At 42.7% G+C, this 18,112-nt stretch overlaps 1 protein-coding gene across 2 annotated transcripts in view; it reads left to right on the top strand.

Moving 5' to 3' along the window:
• LPXN (leupaxin) overlaps positions 1-16,596 on the top strand; it is a 40,111-nt gene extending 23,515 nt beyond the window's left edge. For both annotated transcript variants that reach the window (XM_049646281.1, XM_049646271.1), the window contains exons 5-9: positions 1,883-2,050; positions 2,971-3,144; positions 3,227-3,308; positions 15,699-15,847; positions 16,157-16,596. In XM_049646281.1, coding sequence (XP_049502238.1) covers positions 1,883-2,050; positions 2,971-3,144; positions 3,227-3,308; positions 15,699-15,847; positions 16,157-16,426 — 843 coding nt within the window. In that variant the 3' untranslated portion in view covers positions 16,427-16,596. The remainder of the gene's footprint in view (positions 1-1,882; positions 2,051-2,970; positions 3,145-3,226; positions 3,309-15,698; positions 15,848-16,156) is intronic.
• The last annotated feature ends 1,516 nt before the right edge of the window (positions 16,597-18,112 follow it).

The raw sequence follows: 18,112 nt of genomic DNA on the forward strand, positions 1-18,112 counted from the left end.
AAAAAAATAAAAAAAATAAAAGATATCTGCTCATTTCTTGAATGGGCCATACATTCATGTTGTACAAAAATCAAAGGTGGAAAAGTTTGCAGTGAGCTATTTCCCTCTCAGCCATGTCCCCAGCCGTCCAGTTCTGCTTGTTTCTTACATACTCATTCGGAAGTGTTCTGGAATATATAAGCAAGTAGACGTGGGTGTGGATAGATATATATGCATGGATATGTATATACATATACAATTGTGTTTTTTTTTACCTACTTAATAGGCATGGCCCTTTTGGGCCTTCTAGATGTTAACCTTTTGAACACTAATCTCTTCAACATTAAGTAACATTCTATAATAGAGGAGGGAGGAAATCTGTCAGATAAGTTTCTTGAAGGGAAATGAGCATTTTGGATTAGTGAGATAATGTGAAGTTATTTCTGGCAGTAAAAATAGGATACGAAGGCAGACAGTAACAGATCGTATATATTCAGGAGACTGCAGGGAGCCTGGCTGGCCTTAGACAATGGAGGCTTTTAGTGACTAATGAAAGATGAGATTGGAAAGGTAAAGTGAGGGCAGCGGATGGGAGGCTTTGAAGGTCTGTCTAGTGCATGCAAATCTGATGCCATGGAGGCCGTAGGGAGAGCACCTGTTTCCTGATCAGGAAGTATTAGGTAGATGGTAGTAGTAGCTCGGTCAGAAAGGAGTAGAGAGAGACAGAATCAGGACACGGAGTGATGAAGGACGAGCTGGGCATCTTTTTTGTAATTTGAGGCTTTTCCTTTGAATGGATTATAATAACTACCTTGGGGTTTTGCTTAAATAAATCCAATCCATCAGCAAGTCTCATATGACAGCTTCTCACCACCTTCTCCCCTAACACGGGACCAAGTCATTCTTTCTGGTTTGAACTGTTAACAATAATCTCCTTCCTAGCTGGTGCCTTTCCACTCTTGCTTGTCTACACTTAATCCCTCACTCAGCTACCATGGGGATCCTGTAGATCAGATTCTTTCACTCTCATGCTTGAACTCCTCCAGAGGCTCCATAACCCTTGGGATAAAACCTGAGTTTACCATGAGGGCCCAACATGATCTTTGCCTCTCTGTCCATCGTCTTCTGCTGCCACACTTACTCTTACTCCCTCTACTCCAGCTCCCCTGACCTTCCAACTTTTCCCCTAACTTTTCTCCTCCTCTGGGCCTTCCTTCCTTTTGGAATGCGTTTCCCATGAATAGCAATATTTCTGGGCCCTTCCGTACATCATGAAATATCTGTGCAAATGTCACCTTCCTTAGACAGTCTTCTCTGATCACCTTCATCTAAATCAATTCTCTCTCACCATCCCACCCTCTGTTACTCTTGTGTCGGTGTAGAACTTATGTCTTATCCCTACCTGATGTTACATCATATACTTATTTCATTGTTTATCGTCTATCACCTAGAGAATATAAACTCCACGTGGGCAGAATCTAGGTCACCTTGGACATTGCTCTATGCCAAGAGCCTGGGGCTGTGACCAGCATAAACTAGGTGCTCAAAAAACATTGCAGAATAAATGGGTAAAAAGAAGATATGATTAATTGTTGACCTATGGTCATTGTAGGAGTGAGGAAAAGTGTCATCTTCGTACACTTGATTTCCCACGGTCCGAAAAGATTTACAAATGAAGGATGATTACTCCTATTTCATCTGGCCTGAGGAGTTTAGGATAAAAGGGAGATGAAAGCATTTTTATTGGTGTTACAATGTTGACTCTTCCAGTACCTTGGAGGGAGGTTAGGTACAGAAGAAAGGATCCGTCAGTAGAGGTGAGCTTACAGGTCATGAAGAAGATGCCAAGGAAGGGAAATGTACATGACACTGATTGTTTTCGTGGTTCTCTCCCGGGTGCCAGGTTGCAGCGAAAGCAGATGCCAGCAAGAAGCACTTAGCAAACAAGCAGGATCAGAAAGCCTCCCTGGACTCAATGCTGGGGGGGTTGGAGCAGGACCTGCAGGACCTTGGAATTGCCACAGTGCCCAAGGGCCACTGTGCTTCCTGTCAGAAGCCGATTGCTGGCAAGGTGGGATGGGCCAAGAAGTTGGTCCTACAGCCATCTGTCTGTGTGTATGTCTGTGTCTGCCTCACCAAAGATTGCTCTATGGCCTTCTATTCTACGACATCTTAGTAATAGTTAATAACTACCCATCCCTTACAGTGCTCCAGACACTGAGTTAAGCACTTTGCAAGTATTTCCTCATTTACCGGTCACATCAGCCCTTCAAGGGACACTCTATTATTGTTCCTTTGGAAAGATGAGGGAAACAAGGGCTCTGGGATGTTAACTGGCATGTATGTCCAAGGTCTAGAAAGAGGAGGAGGTAAGATTTGAAGCCCAGGAGAGCCTCACTGCCGCGTGTGACTCTGAACCACTTTTCTGTCCTGCCTGTCCTGGGAGGGAGTCTCCCCCTGCTCCCTCTGTGCCAACTTCCCGCTCAAGTTGATTGATTATGATTTCTGCTGACTCAGCTCCAAATCGTGGCCGCAGCCTCCTGCTGTGTCATCCTTCACCAAAACCCACAGCAAAGGGCTTTGGTGTGGGGCGTGAGATGAGGTGTTCAGATCAGAGGAACAAAAACCCTCATCTGGCCTTTTCCTCTTCCAGGGATCCCTTCCAGGCCACGGTAGTCATCCCTGTCTGTCACTGCTGTGCTCGATTTTGCTTCCCCCACCCTCCGGAGCTGTGTAGCGGCAACCAACAGCTAACAGATTTTTATCAGCAAGATTGGTCAGGAAACTGGACACCCCTCTGGCTCTCCATAATGCAGGGGCAACAGACCCCGTAGGTGGGACCTGGGTCTAGGCCTCCGTGTTGCGTAACCCCAGGGGGGCGCCGTTTACACGAAATACCGTGCGCCAAGTGCTGTTCAGAGCTGTGCAACCTGTAGGCCCTAGGGCACCCGGCTGCAGTCTCACGGTGGCCCAACTTCATTTCCTCCCCAGGCGATCCACGCTCTGGGGCAAGCGTGGCACCCGGAGCACTTCGTCTGCGCTCACTGCAAAGAGGAGATTGGCTGCAGCCCCTTCTTCGAGCGCAGTGGCTTGGCCTACTGCCCCAAGGACTACCACCACCTTTTCTCCCCGCGCTGTGCTTACTGCGCTGCTCCCATCCTGGACGTGAGTCATCCTCCTTCTCCTGCCGGGGCTCGTGGGTGATAGAACTGCAGCCCTCTGACGTCTCTGTGTGTTCCTTTTCCAGAAAGTGCTGACGGCAATGAACCAGACCTGGCATCCGGAGCATTTCTTCTGCTCGCACTGCGGAGAGGTGTTCGGGGCGGAAGGTATCGCTCTTCCTTGGTCGGTTGTGGTCGTCGTGGTTCCGGCCGCTGGCAGCAAGCGCCCGTTTCAGTACTCTATGCCGTCCTTCCCCGCCTTTCCCCAGCATTTAAAAATTTTGTTCGAATTGGTTTAAAAAAATTTTTTTTAATGTTTGTTTATTTTGGAGAGAGACACAGAGTGTGAGCGGGGGAGGGGCAGAGAGAGAGAGAGAGAGACACTGAATCGGAAGCAGGCTCCAGGTTCCGAGCTGTCAGCACAGAGCCCCAGGCGGGGCTCGAACTCAGCCTGAGATCCTGACAGGAGCTGAAGTGGGGCGCTTAACAGACTGAGCCACCCAGGCGCCACTAAACTGTTTTTTTTAAATCAAAGAAATACTAATGCAAAACCTCAAATATCGGAGCGCCTGCGTGGCTTAGTTAAGTATCTGACTTCAGCTTAGGTCATGGTCTCATGGTTGGTGAGTTCCAGTCCCACACATCAGGTGAGCTGGAGCGCCCCTTTGGGTGAGCCCCGCTTCTCTCTCTCTCTTTCTCTCTAGCTCTCTCTCCACCCCCTGCCTCTGCCCATCCTGGGATTTTCTCTGCCCCTTGCTCACCTGCGCCCCACACCCCCCTCGAAAAAAAAAAAAAGCTCAAATATTACATTAAGGGTAATACTGAAAAAGATCAATCCCTTGCTTTTCCTTTCTCCACCCCCAGATCCAGTTATCGTCTCCAAATGTTTTCAGCTTTTTTCTTCTGTTATGTACTTGTGTATTTTAAGGAATATACTTATATTACCATACATTGATTTTTTTTTCCTTAATTTTAACCATTACATATTAAGTTTCTACAGGGGAGGATGAGAATTTACTATCCCACTTACCCTCAACACACTCTCCCCCCCCCCCCATTCTCTCAATGTAAAATCAGGTCATAATTACAGGTCAGACCAGTATTCAGTGTGCACACATTGACAACCATGGAAATATTGTTCATTGTTAAGCCTTGTAGCAAACTGTGGTTAGAGTGGAGCACAGATTTTAAAACTGTTGTTTTTATATTATAATGTTTATTTTTGAGAGAGAGAGAGAGAGAGAGCGCTCGCGGGCACAGAGGAGGGGCGGAGAGAGGAGACACAGAATCCGAAAAAGGCTCCAGGCTCTGAGCTGTCGGTGTGGAGCTCGTTGTGGGGCTCGAACTCACAAACTGAGATCATGCCCTGAGCTGAAGTCAGCTGCTTAACCCACTGAGCCACCCAGGTGCCATGGAGCAGAGCACAGATTTTAGTGTCAGACTGCCCAAGTTCGAATCTGGGCTGCGGTATTTATTAGCTATATGATATCATTCAAGTCATTTAACACTCTGTATCTCGTTTTCTTCATCATGGGCCCAGTACTAATTACCTCACAGGGTAATTATGAGGACTTTGAGGTGCAATGGCAGTTTTGTGTTTAGAACAGTGCCCAGCACTTGGAGACACAGTAAAAATTAGTTTTACTATCATGGTATCCTTTTCATATAAATTAATTTTCTCCCTGAAGTTAATATTTAGATTTCTTTTTCACTGGCTCAATTTTCATTGTACCTAGCTCTAATTTATCTGCCAGAGTTGTGGAATCATTCTCAAAATGGTCAGCCACATCTGGTAGTCAGTCAGTTCCACTCATTTTGCTTTGGGGACGTCTGCCCTCCCACCGCAGCCTGAAATGCTTCCTCCTCAGGCCTGCTGTGAAGCACTTATTCTGGGTCATTATCCTGGGAATTTCTTTTACTCCTTTACTACCTTTTTTGTTGGATCCTCTGTTTCCTGGATCCCCGGTCTTTTACTGCCTTTACGTTGGTGGAACAGCTCCTAGGAAAAGAGGAGTAAGAAGTAAAAGTCTTGAGACCTTGAATATCTGAAAATACTGTTATTCTGTGGTCTACCTTGAGTTGCCTGGACATAGAATTCTAGGTGAAAGGATTTCCCCCTCGAATTCTCAACACACGGCTTCCCTGTCTTCCAGCTTCCATGGTTGAGATGTCTTTATTAAGCTTCTGTTCTTATTCCTGATACTCACTGTGTGATGTTTTTCTCTCTTTGCAAGTTTTCTTTTTCTCCTTTCTTCTGAATTATCTTGATTTTTTTCCCCTGACTTCTTCTTTTTATGTTTGTTTTGAACTAGTATGACTCACACATGGAATCAGAAGGCTTCTTTCTTTTGTTTGTGTTTTTTTTTTTCCTGTCTTTTTAGGATTAACTCAGTAGGAAAACAATTCAACTGTCTCCTAAATAAAAATTTGGGCAGTCTCATGTCATTTCCAGTGACTCTTAATGAACAGTTATTTTTTTTTTAAGTTTATTTATTGGGGCACCTTGGTGGCTCAGTCGGTTAAGCATCCAACTTCGGCTCAGGTCATGGTCTCACAGTTCGTGAGTTTGAGCCCCACATCGGGCTCTCTGTTGTCAGCGCAAAGCTTGCTTTGGATCCTCTGTCTCCCTCTCTCTCTGCCCCTTCCCCAGCCATTCTCTCTCTCTTTCAAAAATAGGTAAACATCAGAAAAATCACATTTATTTATTTATTTATTTATTTATTTATTTATTTAGAGAGCACATGTGTGCATAAACAGGGGAGGGAGAGAATCCTAAGCAGGCTCTGCACTGTTAGAGTGGAGCCCAATGTGGGGCTCAAACTCCTGAACTGTGAGCCCAAAGCAAGAATTGGAGGCTTAACCTACTAAGCCACCCAGGCATTCCCTTAATAAACAGTTATAAATAGAAAATCAGTTTAAAACACAAAACACCTGGGGTGCCTGGGTGGCTCAGTCAGTCAAGTGTGGGACTTTGGCTCAGGTCATAATTTCATGGTTCTTAGGTTTGAGCCCCATGTCGGACTCTCTGCTGTTAGCACAGAGCCTGCTTTGGGATCCTCTGTCCCCCTCTCTGCTCCTTTCCCACTTGCATGCTCTCTCTCTCTCTCTCTCAAAAATAAACAAACTTTTAAAAAATTAGAAAAAAAAAAACCCGTAAAACATACGACTAAGTCCTCGGGTAATTCCATCTGTGTAATAGCTAAAGCATCCAACTTTAAGTGACCACTACTGTCCCTGGTTGGCTCTTTAAGCTGTGGGAGACCAGGGAAGGGGGTTCTAGCCCTTCCTCTGTCCTTTCCTACCTTTAGCATCCACCCCCTCACCCCTGTTGCTGATATCTGACCCCTCCATGGTTTAAACAGTGGAGGAGGAAGATAAGCCTGGAGGAAAGTACTAACTTTCCTAGTACTGCCATAAATTTGCATCATGCTCTCTGGATCTGGCATATGTTTAACTAACTTTCTTTTTTTTTCTTTTTTCTTTTTTTCCCTTGGATGCTCTTGTGGATTCAGTACAGGTTCAATTTCAAACTCTTGATTACCCTTCGCTTATCTTAGCTAGCTGTTTTCTGCTTGGTACATTTCTTGAAGGACTCATTCCGCACAGATTATTTTTGTAGGGTTTTCATTGTTCCCTCCTGGTGATCTCTTAGAAGTGATCACAGTGGTTGCACGTGTCTCTGTCACTCACACTTTCGTATACAGACCATGGGGGACGGGCATGTTTTTCTTACAGTCAGTGGGTTTGCAGTTAGTTATCAGCTGTGTCTCTGTATTCAGCCAGATTCACTTGTGGACATTTCCCAGGGGTGAGTTAAATACTGTCAACTGTATCCCATTGATGGCTGGGGACACATATCCAGCTCTCTGAGTGGCCCTATTGAAGTCTCTCTCTTGACTTGAGGTTACCTGGAAGCATACCTCATCCCTCTTGGTGGTGGTGGCGATGAAGCACCCATAGCAGTTTTTTTCCAAAGAAGTCCCTCTCTCAGTTTTCCTTTCTCTTGACCTGTTTTAGATCCTTAGTGTGAGTGAGGAGTTCAAGAATTGTGTAAACAGCCCATGGCTCTCTACTTTGAGGGATGTCCTAAATGTCACTTTGAAATCTGACATCTATTACTGGGGCGCCTGGGTGGCTCAGTCAGTTAAGCATCCGACTTTGGCTCAGGTCGTAATCTCACAGTTTGTGGGTTCGAGCCAGGGTCGGGCTCTGTACTGAAGGCTCAGAGCCTGGAGCCTGCTTCAGATTCTGTCTGTCTGTGTGTTTGTCTCTCTCTCTCTGCCCCTCCCCCACTTGTGCTCTGTCTGTTAAAAAGAAAAAGAAATTTGACATCTATTACATCGCTTGTGCCTTACATCTTGTTACACCAGTCTTTGTCAAATGCTGCTGATCTTTGGTTGTCCATTTCCTGTTTAAGAATGAGACACTAAAAGGTTAATTGGGAGCTCTGTGGTACAAGCAGAACTTGTTGACTGGTGGACTCAGCTGTGTGATACTCAGGTAGCATGCTGTAGGCATTTTGCTGGGAAACCCCTGAATATTATTATTTTAGGTCTTTTAGGGCTTGACACACTCTGGTTTGATATTTCCAGAATTAATCACTGCATTTTGTGGCAGGGTGGGGGATCTGATCTAACAGCTCTTCAGACTTCCAGCCAATCTTGTTTCCAGACTTGAAAACTATCTTGTACATTCGCTTTCTGAGCCCCTCTGATGCTGTGGAACCCCAGCTTGCATTGCCTTGGTACCTCCCCTTTGCAGAACCGCAGGCTTCCTTTTCTTGTTTCCTGCCAAGCTAGTTGCCACTCTTATACCTACTTAAAGTTTTGCAAAATTGTATTGATATCTCCTCTGTGGCATCTCCTCTCCTTTTCTCTTATTCCTTATGGGTGTTTCTAATGTAAATCATTCTTTATCATGTTGGTGGTATTTCAAGAGAGAATGAAAATAGTCCCATGTATCCTGCCCTTCACTGACATAGAGACTCACGTAAATGTCAGGCATGTTATTATGTATATTCCTAACTGTGAATCATTTAACCCCCACTGCAGTCTTGTAAGAATATTTTTATCCTACACGTAATCTAATTATAAATGGAAACACTGAGCCCCGGGAGGGAAAGTAATTTTCTTAAAGTTATACAGCTAGAGTCAGAGAGATGGAATTGAAACTCAGGTCCCATTTCTGCAGGTTCCATGCTTTTTCTACATCATCACAACTGCCGCTTGACGTAGACTCGATTCTTCTTCTGCTGTTGGATATCTTCACTTTCTTGGCACTCACAAGGTTCACTTTATTTGACAATAGACCCAGATACAGTAGCACTGACATAATGCACTAGCAAAGTGCTTTGTAGTAATTTGCTTGTTCACTGAAGCTTGTTCAATGCTCTTCACAAATCATTAGGTATTTCGTTTCCAGATTGCACTTTAGTTATGCAGGATTTTTTTTTTTTTATTGAGATTTAATCTGAATCATATGAAAGTGTGTCGTGGTAAATTTGTATTGTACTGGTAGCCATAGAGGTGTTAGAGTTAGTTGAGTAGAACAGTTAGCAAGTGAGTGCTGCCCATGGATGATTATGATATGGATGGGACGCCTGGGTGGCTCAGTCGGTTGAGCATCTGACTTTGGCTCAGGTCATGATCCCACAGTTTGTGGATTTGAACCCCACATTGGGCTCCGTGGTGACAGCTCGGAGCTTGGAGCCTGCTTTGGATTCTGTGTCTCCCTCTCTCTCTCTCTCTCTGCCCCTCCCCTGCTCATGCTCTATCTCCCTCTGTCTCAAAAATACATATAAACATTAAAAAAAAAACCTTAAGATTATGATATGGAGGTTGCCTGAGAGCAGAACAATAGAACACAGGCATATTTCAAGAAGAGACAGAAGTTAGATCCAAGAGAAAATTATCCTATCCATAGGATGACCAGAAAGCACCATGAGGGTAGCTAATTATCACTGTTCTTGACTCCCGCCCCCTCTTAACAGACGAGGTGGATTGGGCCATTTATGACCTTACATACTCACCAGACCACACTTAAAACATTTATTGATACACCTGACAAAAGAAGGCCATTTATTAATCAGATGCTCCTCCTAGCTTATATTTTTGTTTTTATCTTTTGCTTTCTGCAAATGGGTCTCCTGCCATATGGTTGGTCCGTTAATTAGGTGGCATCCGCCTCACCTTGAGTCACATAGTCATACAGAGTTTCTATAATGACAGCTTAACCACCGAGCCTTCCGGGAAATTAAATTCATCTGCATTTTTGTTTCAGTTCAGAAAGTTCCTCTTTAAGGCTCAACTTTCTAAGCTATCAGGCCTTAGCATCCTCCCGTGGGGACCAGGTCCTCAGTGCCTGTGTCTTTCTTTTTAAATTGTTCATTATCCAGGCCATGCAGGTGCTCCCTAATTTCCCCTGTGGTTAAGAGCCTCACCAGAGTATAGACACCTCTCTCTCTCTCTGTGACACTTTTAATTGTTAGTGTTTCTCATCTGTCCTCCAGAGGTAATTGGCCCCAGAGAGAGCCTCCAGGAAAGTGACTGCTGAAACTTTCTCAGTTTATTGGATCACTAAATGCGGGGGCATCACAGCAACTTTGGCTGATTGCTTTTGATTCCTCTCCTGAGACTCACCAGAGGCAGTTCCTTCCCTGCTGTGTCATTCTAGAGACCAGCTACCCTGCAAATGCCTAGATGAGGGTCATTCCTAGGTTAGTTGGCATGTCTTAACGATTTTCTCAAGTAACACCCATTTACAGGCAAGTTCAGTTTTATGTCACTTGCTTTATGGAGCATCACTGCAAATTCTTGGGCCCCCACCCCAGATCTGCTGAACCAGAAACTTTGGCGGGGGGGGGGGTAGGGCCAAGCAAATCTGCATATTGACAAGCTCTCCAGGTGTTGGATGCATGCTGAAGTTTGACAAATACCATGCCACACAAAAGCAAGGATTGCGGGTGCTGGTTTGTTTTCCTTAAATGGTAGGCCTTCCTGCATGCTATTGTCCTTGATCAGACCTAGACATTCTTTGACAAAGTGGGGGGTGGGGGGGAGTAAGCTCCTCTCTGTCTCAGGGCCTTAGAAGAACATAGAAAAGCTTATAAAATTATTAGTTTAGATTTTTAGATCTGTAGGCCTCAGAAGTCCATTCAATTGTCCGTACTTCAAAGATAGCATAGCTGAACAAAGCAAGGGATATCAAAAAGTGACCAGAGATAACAGGAAGACTGAAGTTGCATGATTTGGGTCCCAACCCCTGGCTCCTCCTACTGCCTTTTTGGATCTGGCTGCTAGTAATCAAAATGGGTTCCTAGCAACCGTGTTTCATGGGTGGGCCACTTTTCAATGCCCTTGCGTACTTTGCTCACCTGTTCTTTTGGCGGAAGTACAGGTAGAACCCTCATATTTACAAAGCTATTGGGTTATGATATTTGGGCTCAGCTGATACTATCCGTCCCCACACAGAGGTCAAGACTAGGGTGCAGCTAGGGGTGTGACACTGAAGTTAGGCTTTGAAGTTAGGCCTAGATTTGCACCTTAGGTCCTCTACTGGCTCGTTCGTTGTATGTAATTTCTCTGAGCTTCCCTTTTCTCACTTGTAAGATGGGAGGGTTGCTGTGAAGACTTTAATTTCAATTAGTACCGTAGGCAGAGCCTTCGGTTGGAACCAGGACAAAGCAGGTGCTGCATAAACAGGGTTGCCAACAGTCACCTTCGTTTTAGGCAGACTCTCCTGATAAATGGTAAGGAGAGCTCCTTTCAGAAAAGTCCACCTATTTATACATAATCTAGTTAGTCCTGGAGAGGCTCTAAATGACACATATTCTGGAGCTGATGGTGTCAATAGTGTAATATCGTTCACACGTCTGCTCATTCAATAAACATTTATTAAGCCACTGCCCTGTGTGTGTCAGGCACTGTTCTAGGTCCTAGGGATACAGTGACAAAAAACACGGTTCCTGCCCTCACGGCGCAGGTGCTCTAGCGAGAGAGACAGACAATAATCAAACTAGCCAACTAATTAACTAACTAACTCTACTTATACGTCACTTATAACTTTACACGTTAGGACAGAGAGTGATAGGGTGCTGTTTGAGATAGGGTACTTGGGTCAGCTGCTCTTTTAAGCAGGTCCCCCCCTCAGTTAAGTGAAGGCCCAAACCCTCTGGGAATCTTGGGGAGGTGATTTTCCAAGCAGAGGGAACATATTACTTAAATAGGTGCTTGACGATGAATTAGTTTGTTATATTTTTCTTTTTTTAATGTAAAGACATAAAAAGACAGTGCAGAAATCTTCACTTATAACCGATTACCTTGTTAACCTCATGCAGCATAAAAACTAATATTTTTCTTCATTTGTTAATATTTATGCATACATAAGTTGTGTACCTAAAATTCCTTCTTTTTCACTTAAGCGTTTCCTCACAAAAGTATAAAAGGTTTCATACTTTTATAATAATAAATTTTAATAATATCAATTATTCCATTCAGGCTTTATGTAAACAAATTATAAAAGATTATGTGCTTAAAGATGTTTATTGAAGCTTTATTTGTAGTACCAAATATTGTAAACAACTATGTTCATAATAGTAGATTACCTCTTGTGTATTAGTAAGGCTGCTATGAATTTCTTTAAACATAACATTTTCTTCTTTTGAATATTTGTATGGATTAATTCCCAGGAGAAAGATATCTATATCTTTTTTTTAAATTCTTGATACGCATTACCAAATATTTACCCAAAAGAATACTAACATTTAACTTTCTCACCAGGAATATATAAATATGTGACTCACTCCATGTATTTTCCAGTATTGGGTAGACTTACTTAACACTGTTTTTACTACTTAGCTAAAATTAGAAACTAAACTACTAATTAGAAAAAATTAGAACTTTACTTTTTTCTTCTGAATTTCATGGCTTACTAATGTTGAATATATTACTACTAAAAGTATTTCTTCTTGTGCTATTTGTCTCTTTGTGAGGAGGACTTATTTTAAGGGGTTTAAAAAAATTAATCACTTTGGGTTTCTCATCCTTCTTTATCCAGACGTAGGATGTATAAGACTCAAGCCCAGGGTTTTCTAGCATGAGCCCAACAGTGAAAATGTCCAGTATTAAAGAGAAAACTCTTACATTTCAACAAATTGATTAAATTTTTTTGTTATGGAAATTGCTTGCTGCCTGGCTTCACCAAGTGTCCGTGTTTCACTGAACTAAAATCCTCTACCCTCCACCCGCCTATCTACCCCATTTTCTTGCTGGAATATTTAAAAGCAAATTGTAGAAATCTTGTCACCTCACCATTAAATACTTCAGCATGCATCTGAGAAGGACAGAAGGACTTTTTTTTTTTTTAACATAACTACTTTCACACTTGATGAAGTTATTAATTCCTCATTATCATTTAAAACCCATATCTAAATTTCTCAGGTTTCTTTTTTTAAATTAATTTATTTAAATGCAAGTTAGTTAATATACAGTGTAGAATTGGCTTCAGGAATAGAGCCTAGTGATTAATCATCACTTATATATAACACCCAGTGCTCATCCTAACAAGTGCCCTCCTTAATGCCCATCACCCATTCAGCCCAGTCCCCTCCCCCGCCATCCACCTCCCCTCCAGCAACCCTCAGTTTGTTCTCTGTACTTAAGAGTTTCTTATGGTTGGCCTCTCCCTCTGTTTTTGTCTTATTTTTCCTTCCCTTCCCCTATGATCATCTGTTTTGTTCCTTAAATTCCACATATGAGAGAAATTATATATTTGTCTTTCTCTGACTGACGGATTTCATTTAGCATAATATGCTCCAGTTCTGTCCATGTTGTTGCAGATGGCATGATTTCATTCTTTTTGATCGCTGAGTAGTATTCCATTGTGGATATATATATATATATATATATATATATATATACACACACACACACACACACACACACATATACATATATATAACACATCTTTATCCATTCCTCAGTTGATGGGCATTTGGGCTCTTTCCATAACCCAGCTGTTGTTGATAGCGCTGCTATAAACATGGGGGTGCATGTGCCCTCTTGAATCAGCATTTTTTGTCCTTTGGATAAATATCCAGTAGTGCTGGGTCGTAGGATAGTTCTGTTTTTAATATTTTGAGGAATCTCCACACTATTTTCCAGAGTGGCTGTACCAGTTTGCATTTCCACCAATACTGCAAGAGGGTTCCCCTTTCTCCACATCCGTGCCAACATCTGTTGTTCTTGTGTTTTTAATTTTAGCCATTCTGACAGGTGTGAGGTAATAGTCCCTTATGGTTTTGATTTGTATTTCCCTGATGGTGAGCAATGTTGAGCATCTTTTCATGTGTTTGTTAGCCATTTGATGTCTTCTTTGGAAAAGTATCTATTCATGTCTTCTGCCCATTTCTTCACTGGATTATGTGTTTTTCAGGTGTTGAGTTTGGTAAGTTCTTTATAGATTCTGGATATTAACCCTTTATCCAACATGTTATTTCCAAATATCTTCTCTCATTCCATCCGCTGCCTTTCAGTTTTGTTGATTGTTTCCTTTGCTGTGCAGAAGATTTTATCTTGAAATCCCAACAGTTCATTTTTGCTTTTCTTTCTCTTGCCTCTATTTACTTGTCTTATAAGAAGTTGCTGTGACTGTGGTCTAAGAGGTTGCTGCCCATTTTCTCCCCTAGGATTTTGATGGTTTCCTTTCTCACATTTAGGTCTTTCATCCATTTTGAGTTTATTTTTGTGTATGGGGTAAGAAAGTGGTCCAGTTTCATTCTTCTGCATGTTGCTGTTCCAGATTTCCCAGCACCATTGGCTGAAGAGACTGTCTTTTTTCTGTTGGATACCCTTTCCTACTTTGTCAAAGATGAGTTGGCCATACATTTGTGGGTCCATTTCTGTTCCATTAATCTATGAGTCTTTTTTAAAAGTACCAGTATCTTACTGTCTTGAAGATTACAGCTTTGTAATACAGCTTAAAGTCCAGAATTGTGATGCCTCTAGCTTTGGTTTTCTTTTTCAACATTACTTTGGCTATTTGGGGTCTTTTTGGTTACCTACACATTTTAGAATAGTTTGTTCTAGCTCTGTGAAGAATGCTGGTGTTATTTTGATAGGGATTGCATTGAACGTGTAGATTGCCTTGGGTAGTATAGACATTTTATCAATATTTGTTCTTCCAATCCATGAGCATGGTATGTTTTTCCATTTCTTTGTGCCTTATTCAATTTCTTTCATAAGGTTTCTATAGTTTTCAGCGTACAGATCTTTTATGTTAGATTTCTAAAACACGTCATTTACTTTGTTTATTTGAATCAGTTGGGTCCAAGGAAAGTGTATGCATTGCACTTGATGGTTTTATCTCTCAGAATAAAAATCCTGTAATGATCTTCTCTTCCCTTTTTTAAATACCATTGGTTTCTTAAGAAACTGGAACCTATGTCTTATTAAATGTTCTTGATTTGACTGGCTGCTTCCTCACAATGTTGTTTAACTTATTTGCTTTTGTCCACCCTCCCCCTATTCTTTTGAGATATATTTGGCAGATATTTTCTTCAGTTTATCCTGTGTTGGCTTTGCTTATGGTACTTTTGGTCATGCACAAGTCATTGATATGTTATTTTTAATGGAGCTAAATTTATTGATGTTTAACTTGCTTTTGATATTTGAGCCATTTTTACCACAGTTTTCTCATTCCTGGTTTAAAGAGGAACCCACTCATTTTTGCTTAAGTCTTTATATGGTTGGAATTATTACATCTAGAACCTTACATCCACTTGGAAGTTATTATTTCGTATTACCTTCTTTTTAAATATTAGGCACTTTTCTTCAGGGGCTGTTTTAGGTACTAGAGGGACTTAATGGGACAAGACCAGGGATATCTCATTTCAGAGCTAATGCTCCAACAATGGAGGACAGACCACAAAGATAGTTGCAGATCGTGCTAAATACTAGAAAGATGATTTTTAAAAAAGATGAAGTGAGGGTGCCTGGGTGGCTCAGTCAGTTAAGCTTCTGCCTTCAGCTCAGGTCATGATCTCCCAGTTGGTGGGTTCGAGCCCCACATTGGGCTCTGTGCTGACAGCTCAGAGCCTGGAACCTGCTTCAGATTCTAGGTCTCCCTGTCTCTCTGCCCCTCCCCCACTCATGCTCTGTCTCTTTCTCAAAAAATGAATAAACATTTAACATAAAAATTTTAAAAATTAAAAAAAATGAAGTGATGGATATGGGCTGATGAGAGGCCTCTATGATAAGGTGGTATCTGAGCTGATTGCTGAATCATAAGGTGAGATGGGCCATGCCAAGTCCTGGGTAGTAAAGGCACAGAGGAGGAATAGACTCTAATACTAACTACTAGGGATAAGCCAGGCACAGCACTAACGCACTCGTCCCCCATTATCTCCTGTATTCTTATAATGAGCCATTGAGGTCAGTATCTATTATTGGCCCCGCTTTGAATATGAGGACACTGGGTTCAGGAAAGCCGAAATCATTGGCTTCTTCTCAGCCTCCCACTTGGCGGAAGGTATCACCCTGCACCTTGATTTTGCCCCTCCAGGCTTTCACGAGAAGGACAAGAAGCCGTACTGCCGGAAGGATTTCTTAGCCATGTTCTCACCCAAGTGTGGTGGCTGCAACCGCCCAGTGTTGGAAAACTACCTTTCAGCCATGGACACCGTCTGGCACCCGGAATGCTTTGTTTGTGGGGTCTGTATACTCACTCACCTGTCCGATTTAGGGAAAGTCGGGAGTCCTCCTCTCTGAGAGGCCAGGACGCCAGCTGGTAAGAGGGTTCACAGCTGGGGTGAGAGTTTGATGTGAAGCTAAAGGAGGCACAAAACACAGCGCCCCCCGTGGGCGTGTTTGCTCGCGTGCTTTGCAAGCGGGTAATATCCTCGCCTCCATCCACCAGATAACTGGCAGGAATTTTAAGGCTGCGGTTTCACTTTGCTGATGTTCTGTTTCTTGACACCTGCATCCCTTTTCTTTCTCTTCGCCCCCCCACCCCCACCCCAGGACTGCTTCAGCAGTTTTTCTGCTGGATCCTTCTTTGAACTGGACGGACGTCCCTACTGTGAGCTGCATTACCACCAGCGCCGAGGAACACTGTGCCGTGGGTGCGGGCAGCCCATCACCGGCCGCTGCATCAGTGCCATGGGCCACAAGTTCCATCCTGAGCACTTTGTCTGTGCTTTCTGCCTGACACAGTTGTCAAAAGGCGTCTTCAGGGAGCAGGATGACAAGACCTACTGTCAACCCTGCTTCCACAAACTCTTCCCACTGTAATCTCAGCTGACCCCACGGTCCCCGCAGATCCCCTGTAAAGTTTAAACCAGGAGAGCAAAGAGTACTCTGTTATTACCGCTCTTCTCAGTGGGCATAGAGAGAAAGTAAATAGATCTAGAAAGAACCTTCTAGATGTTACATGGCTAGGCTTGCAGTCTTAGGTTTTAGATTTCTAGTCTTTTTTTTTTTTTTTTTTAAATCGGGTACTTGGATCTAGATCTAGGTCCTGCTGTTAGTGCCTCTGCAGATGCGTCTTACACATGCACACATTTATTTCACCCCTGGTTTTCTCCCATTTTCACCCCGGGGACGACCCTGCCCATGTCTTCTCTCCTGTGGCCCTCATAACTGGGCCCTTTCACACCTCCCTGGTTTCCCTCTGGGACTCACTTTCCTTTGACCGCTGCATTATCCTTGCTGTCAGCAGTCCTGAGGCCCCTCCCAAGTTCCCTGCATCTCTCTTCAGTATATTTCTCTTTTTCAAGAGGATGTCGGTTTTAACTGGACTACTTTGAGTACCAACATCACTGATAAATAAAACGGCTTTTGGTTTTAATGTCTTGCTGTCACGTTTAGAGATAAACTTCTGCTTCCTGGGTTATATACTAGGTACTATGTGCAATTAAATTCACATCATATCTCTTGTTTACTTCCATACAATAGGCACTTTGTGTTAATCAAAAGAAATTGAAAGGAGGGATTTCTGTTCACTAAGTTTTCTCTTAATCTGGGCCCTTAACATTCATTTCATCTTAGTTTTTGCATTGAGGTGATTGAATCGTCTTAAAAGATGGCAAAGCTCCTTAAAATTGTTTTTGTCACTTTGTTCTTGCGGTTTGTGGGTTCAAGCCCCAAGATGGTCTCTGTGCTCACAGCTCAGAGCCTGGAGCCTGCTTCTCCCTCCCTTTGTTTACCTAAAGTGAAAAAACAGATCTCCACTAGACATTTGAAAATTCTTATTTGCCTATGTATGCATTGCTACAAACTCATAAAATTGTATGTATTAAATACGTCCATTTTTTATATCAATTATATCTCAATAAAGCTTTTTTTGTTTTTAATGAAACATCTTCCTCAACTTCACAGTTCTCTCAAAAAGACAAGATGGCTGTTTTATTTCTCAAGGAAGTTGCTGTGAAGGATCTTAGATATTTTCCAGTTTGGATTAGGAAATCCAAGCCCCAAAGGCAATCTCCATTTAGTTATTTGTTCCTCTGCAAACTATCATAAGTAAATTTGTGAAAAAGCTTTTAGCTATTAAAGAAATCTGACTTTCTCATGTCCTGTTTCAAGTAAACTTCAGAATGAGTTCTTCCTCAAAGGAGATATTGATAAGATCTGTACTATGTCTTTCTTACCATGGTCTTAAAATAATTGTGTAATTATTTGAAAAAACAGCAACGATAACAACAACAACAACCCGGAGTTTAAGTTACTGAGGAAAATTCCTTTATCAGAGGTATTTTTAAAAATAGGACCAATTTATGGGCCCCTGGGTGGCTCAGTCGGTTAAGTGTCCAACTTCGCCTCAGGTCATGATCTCACGGTCTGTGAGTTTGAGCCCCATGTCTGGCTCTGTGCTGACAGTTCAGAGCCTGGAGCCTGCTTCAGATTCTGTGTCTCCCTCTCTCTCTCTGCCCCTCCCCTGCTCATGCTCTGTCTCTGTCTCTCAAAAAATAAATAAAC

Source organism: Panthera uncia, chromosome D1 (assembly GCF_023721935.1).
Source record: "Panthera uncia isolate 11264 chromosome D1, Puncia_PCG_1.0, whole genome shotgun sequence".
Taxonomy (NCBI): domain Eukaryota; kingdom Metazoa; phylum Chordata; class Mammalia; order Carnivora; family Felidae; genus Panthera; species Panthera uncia.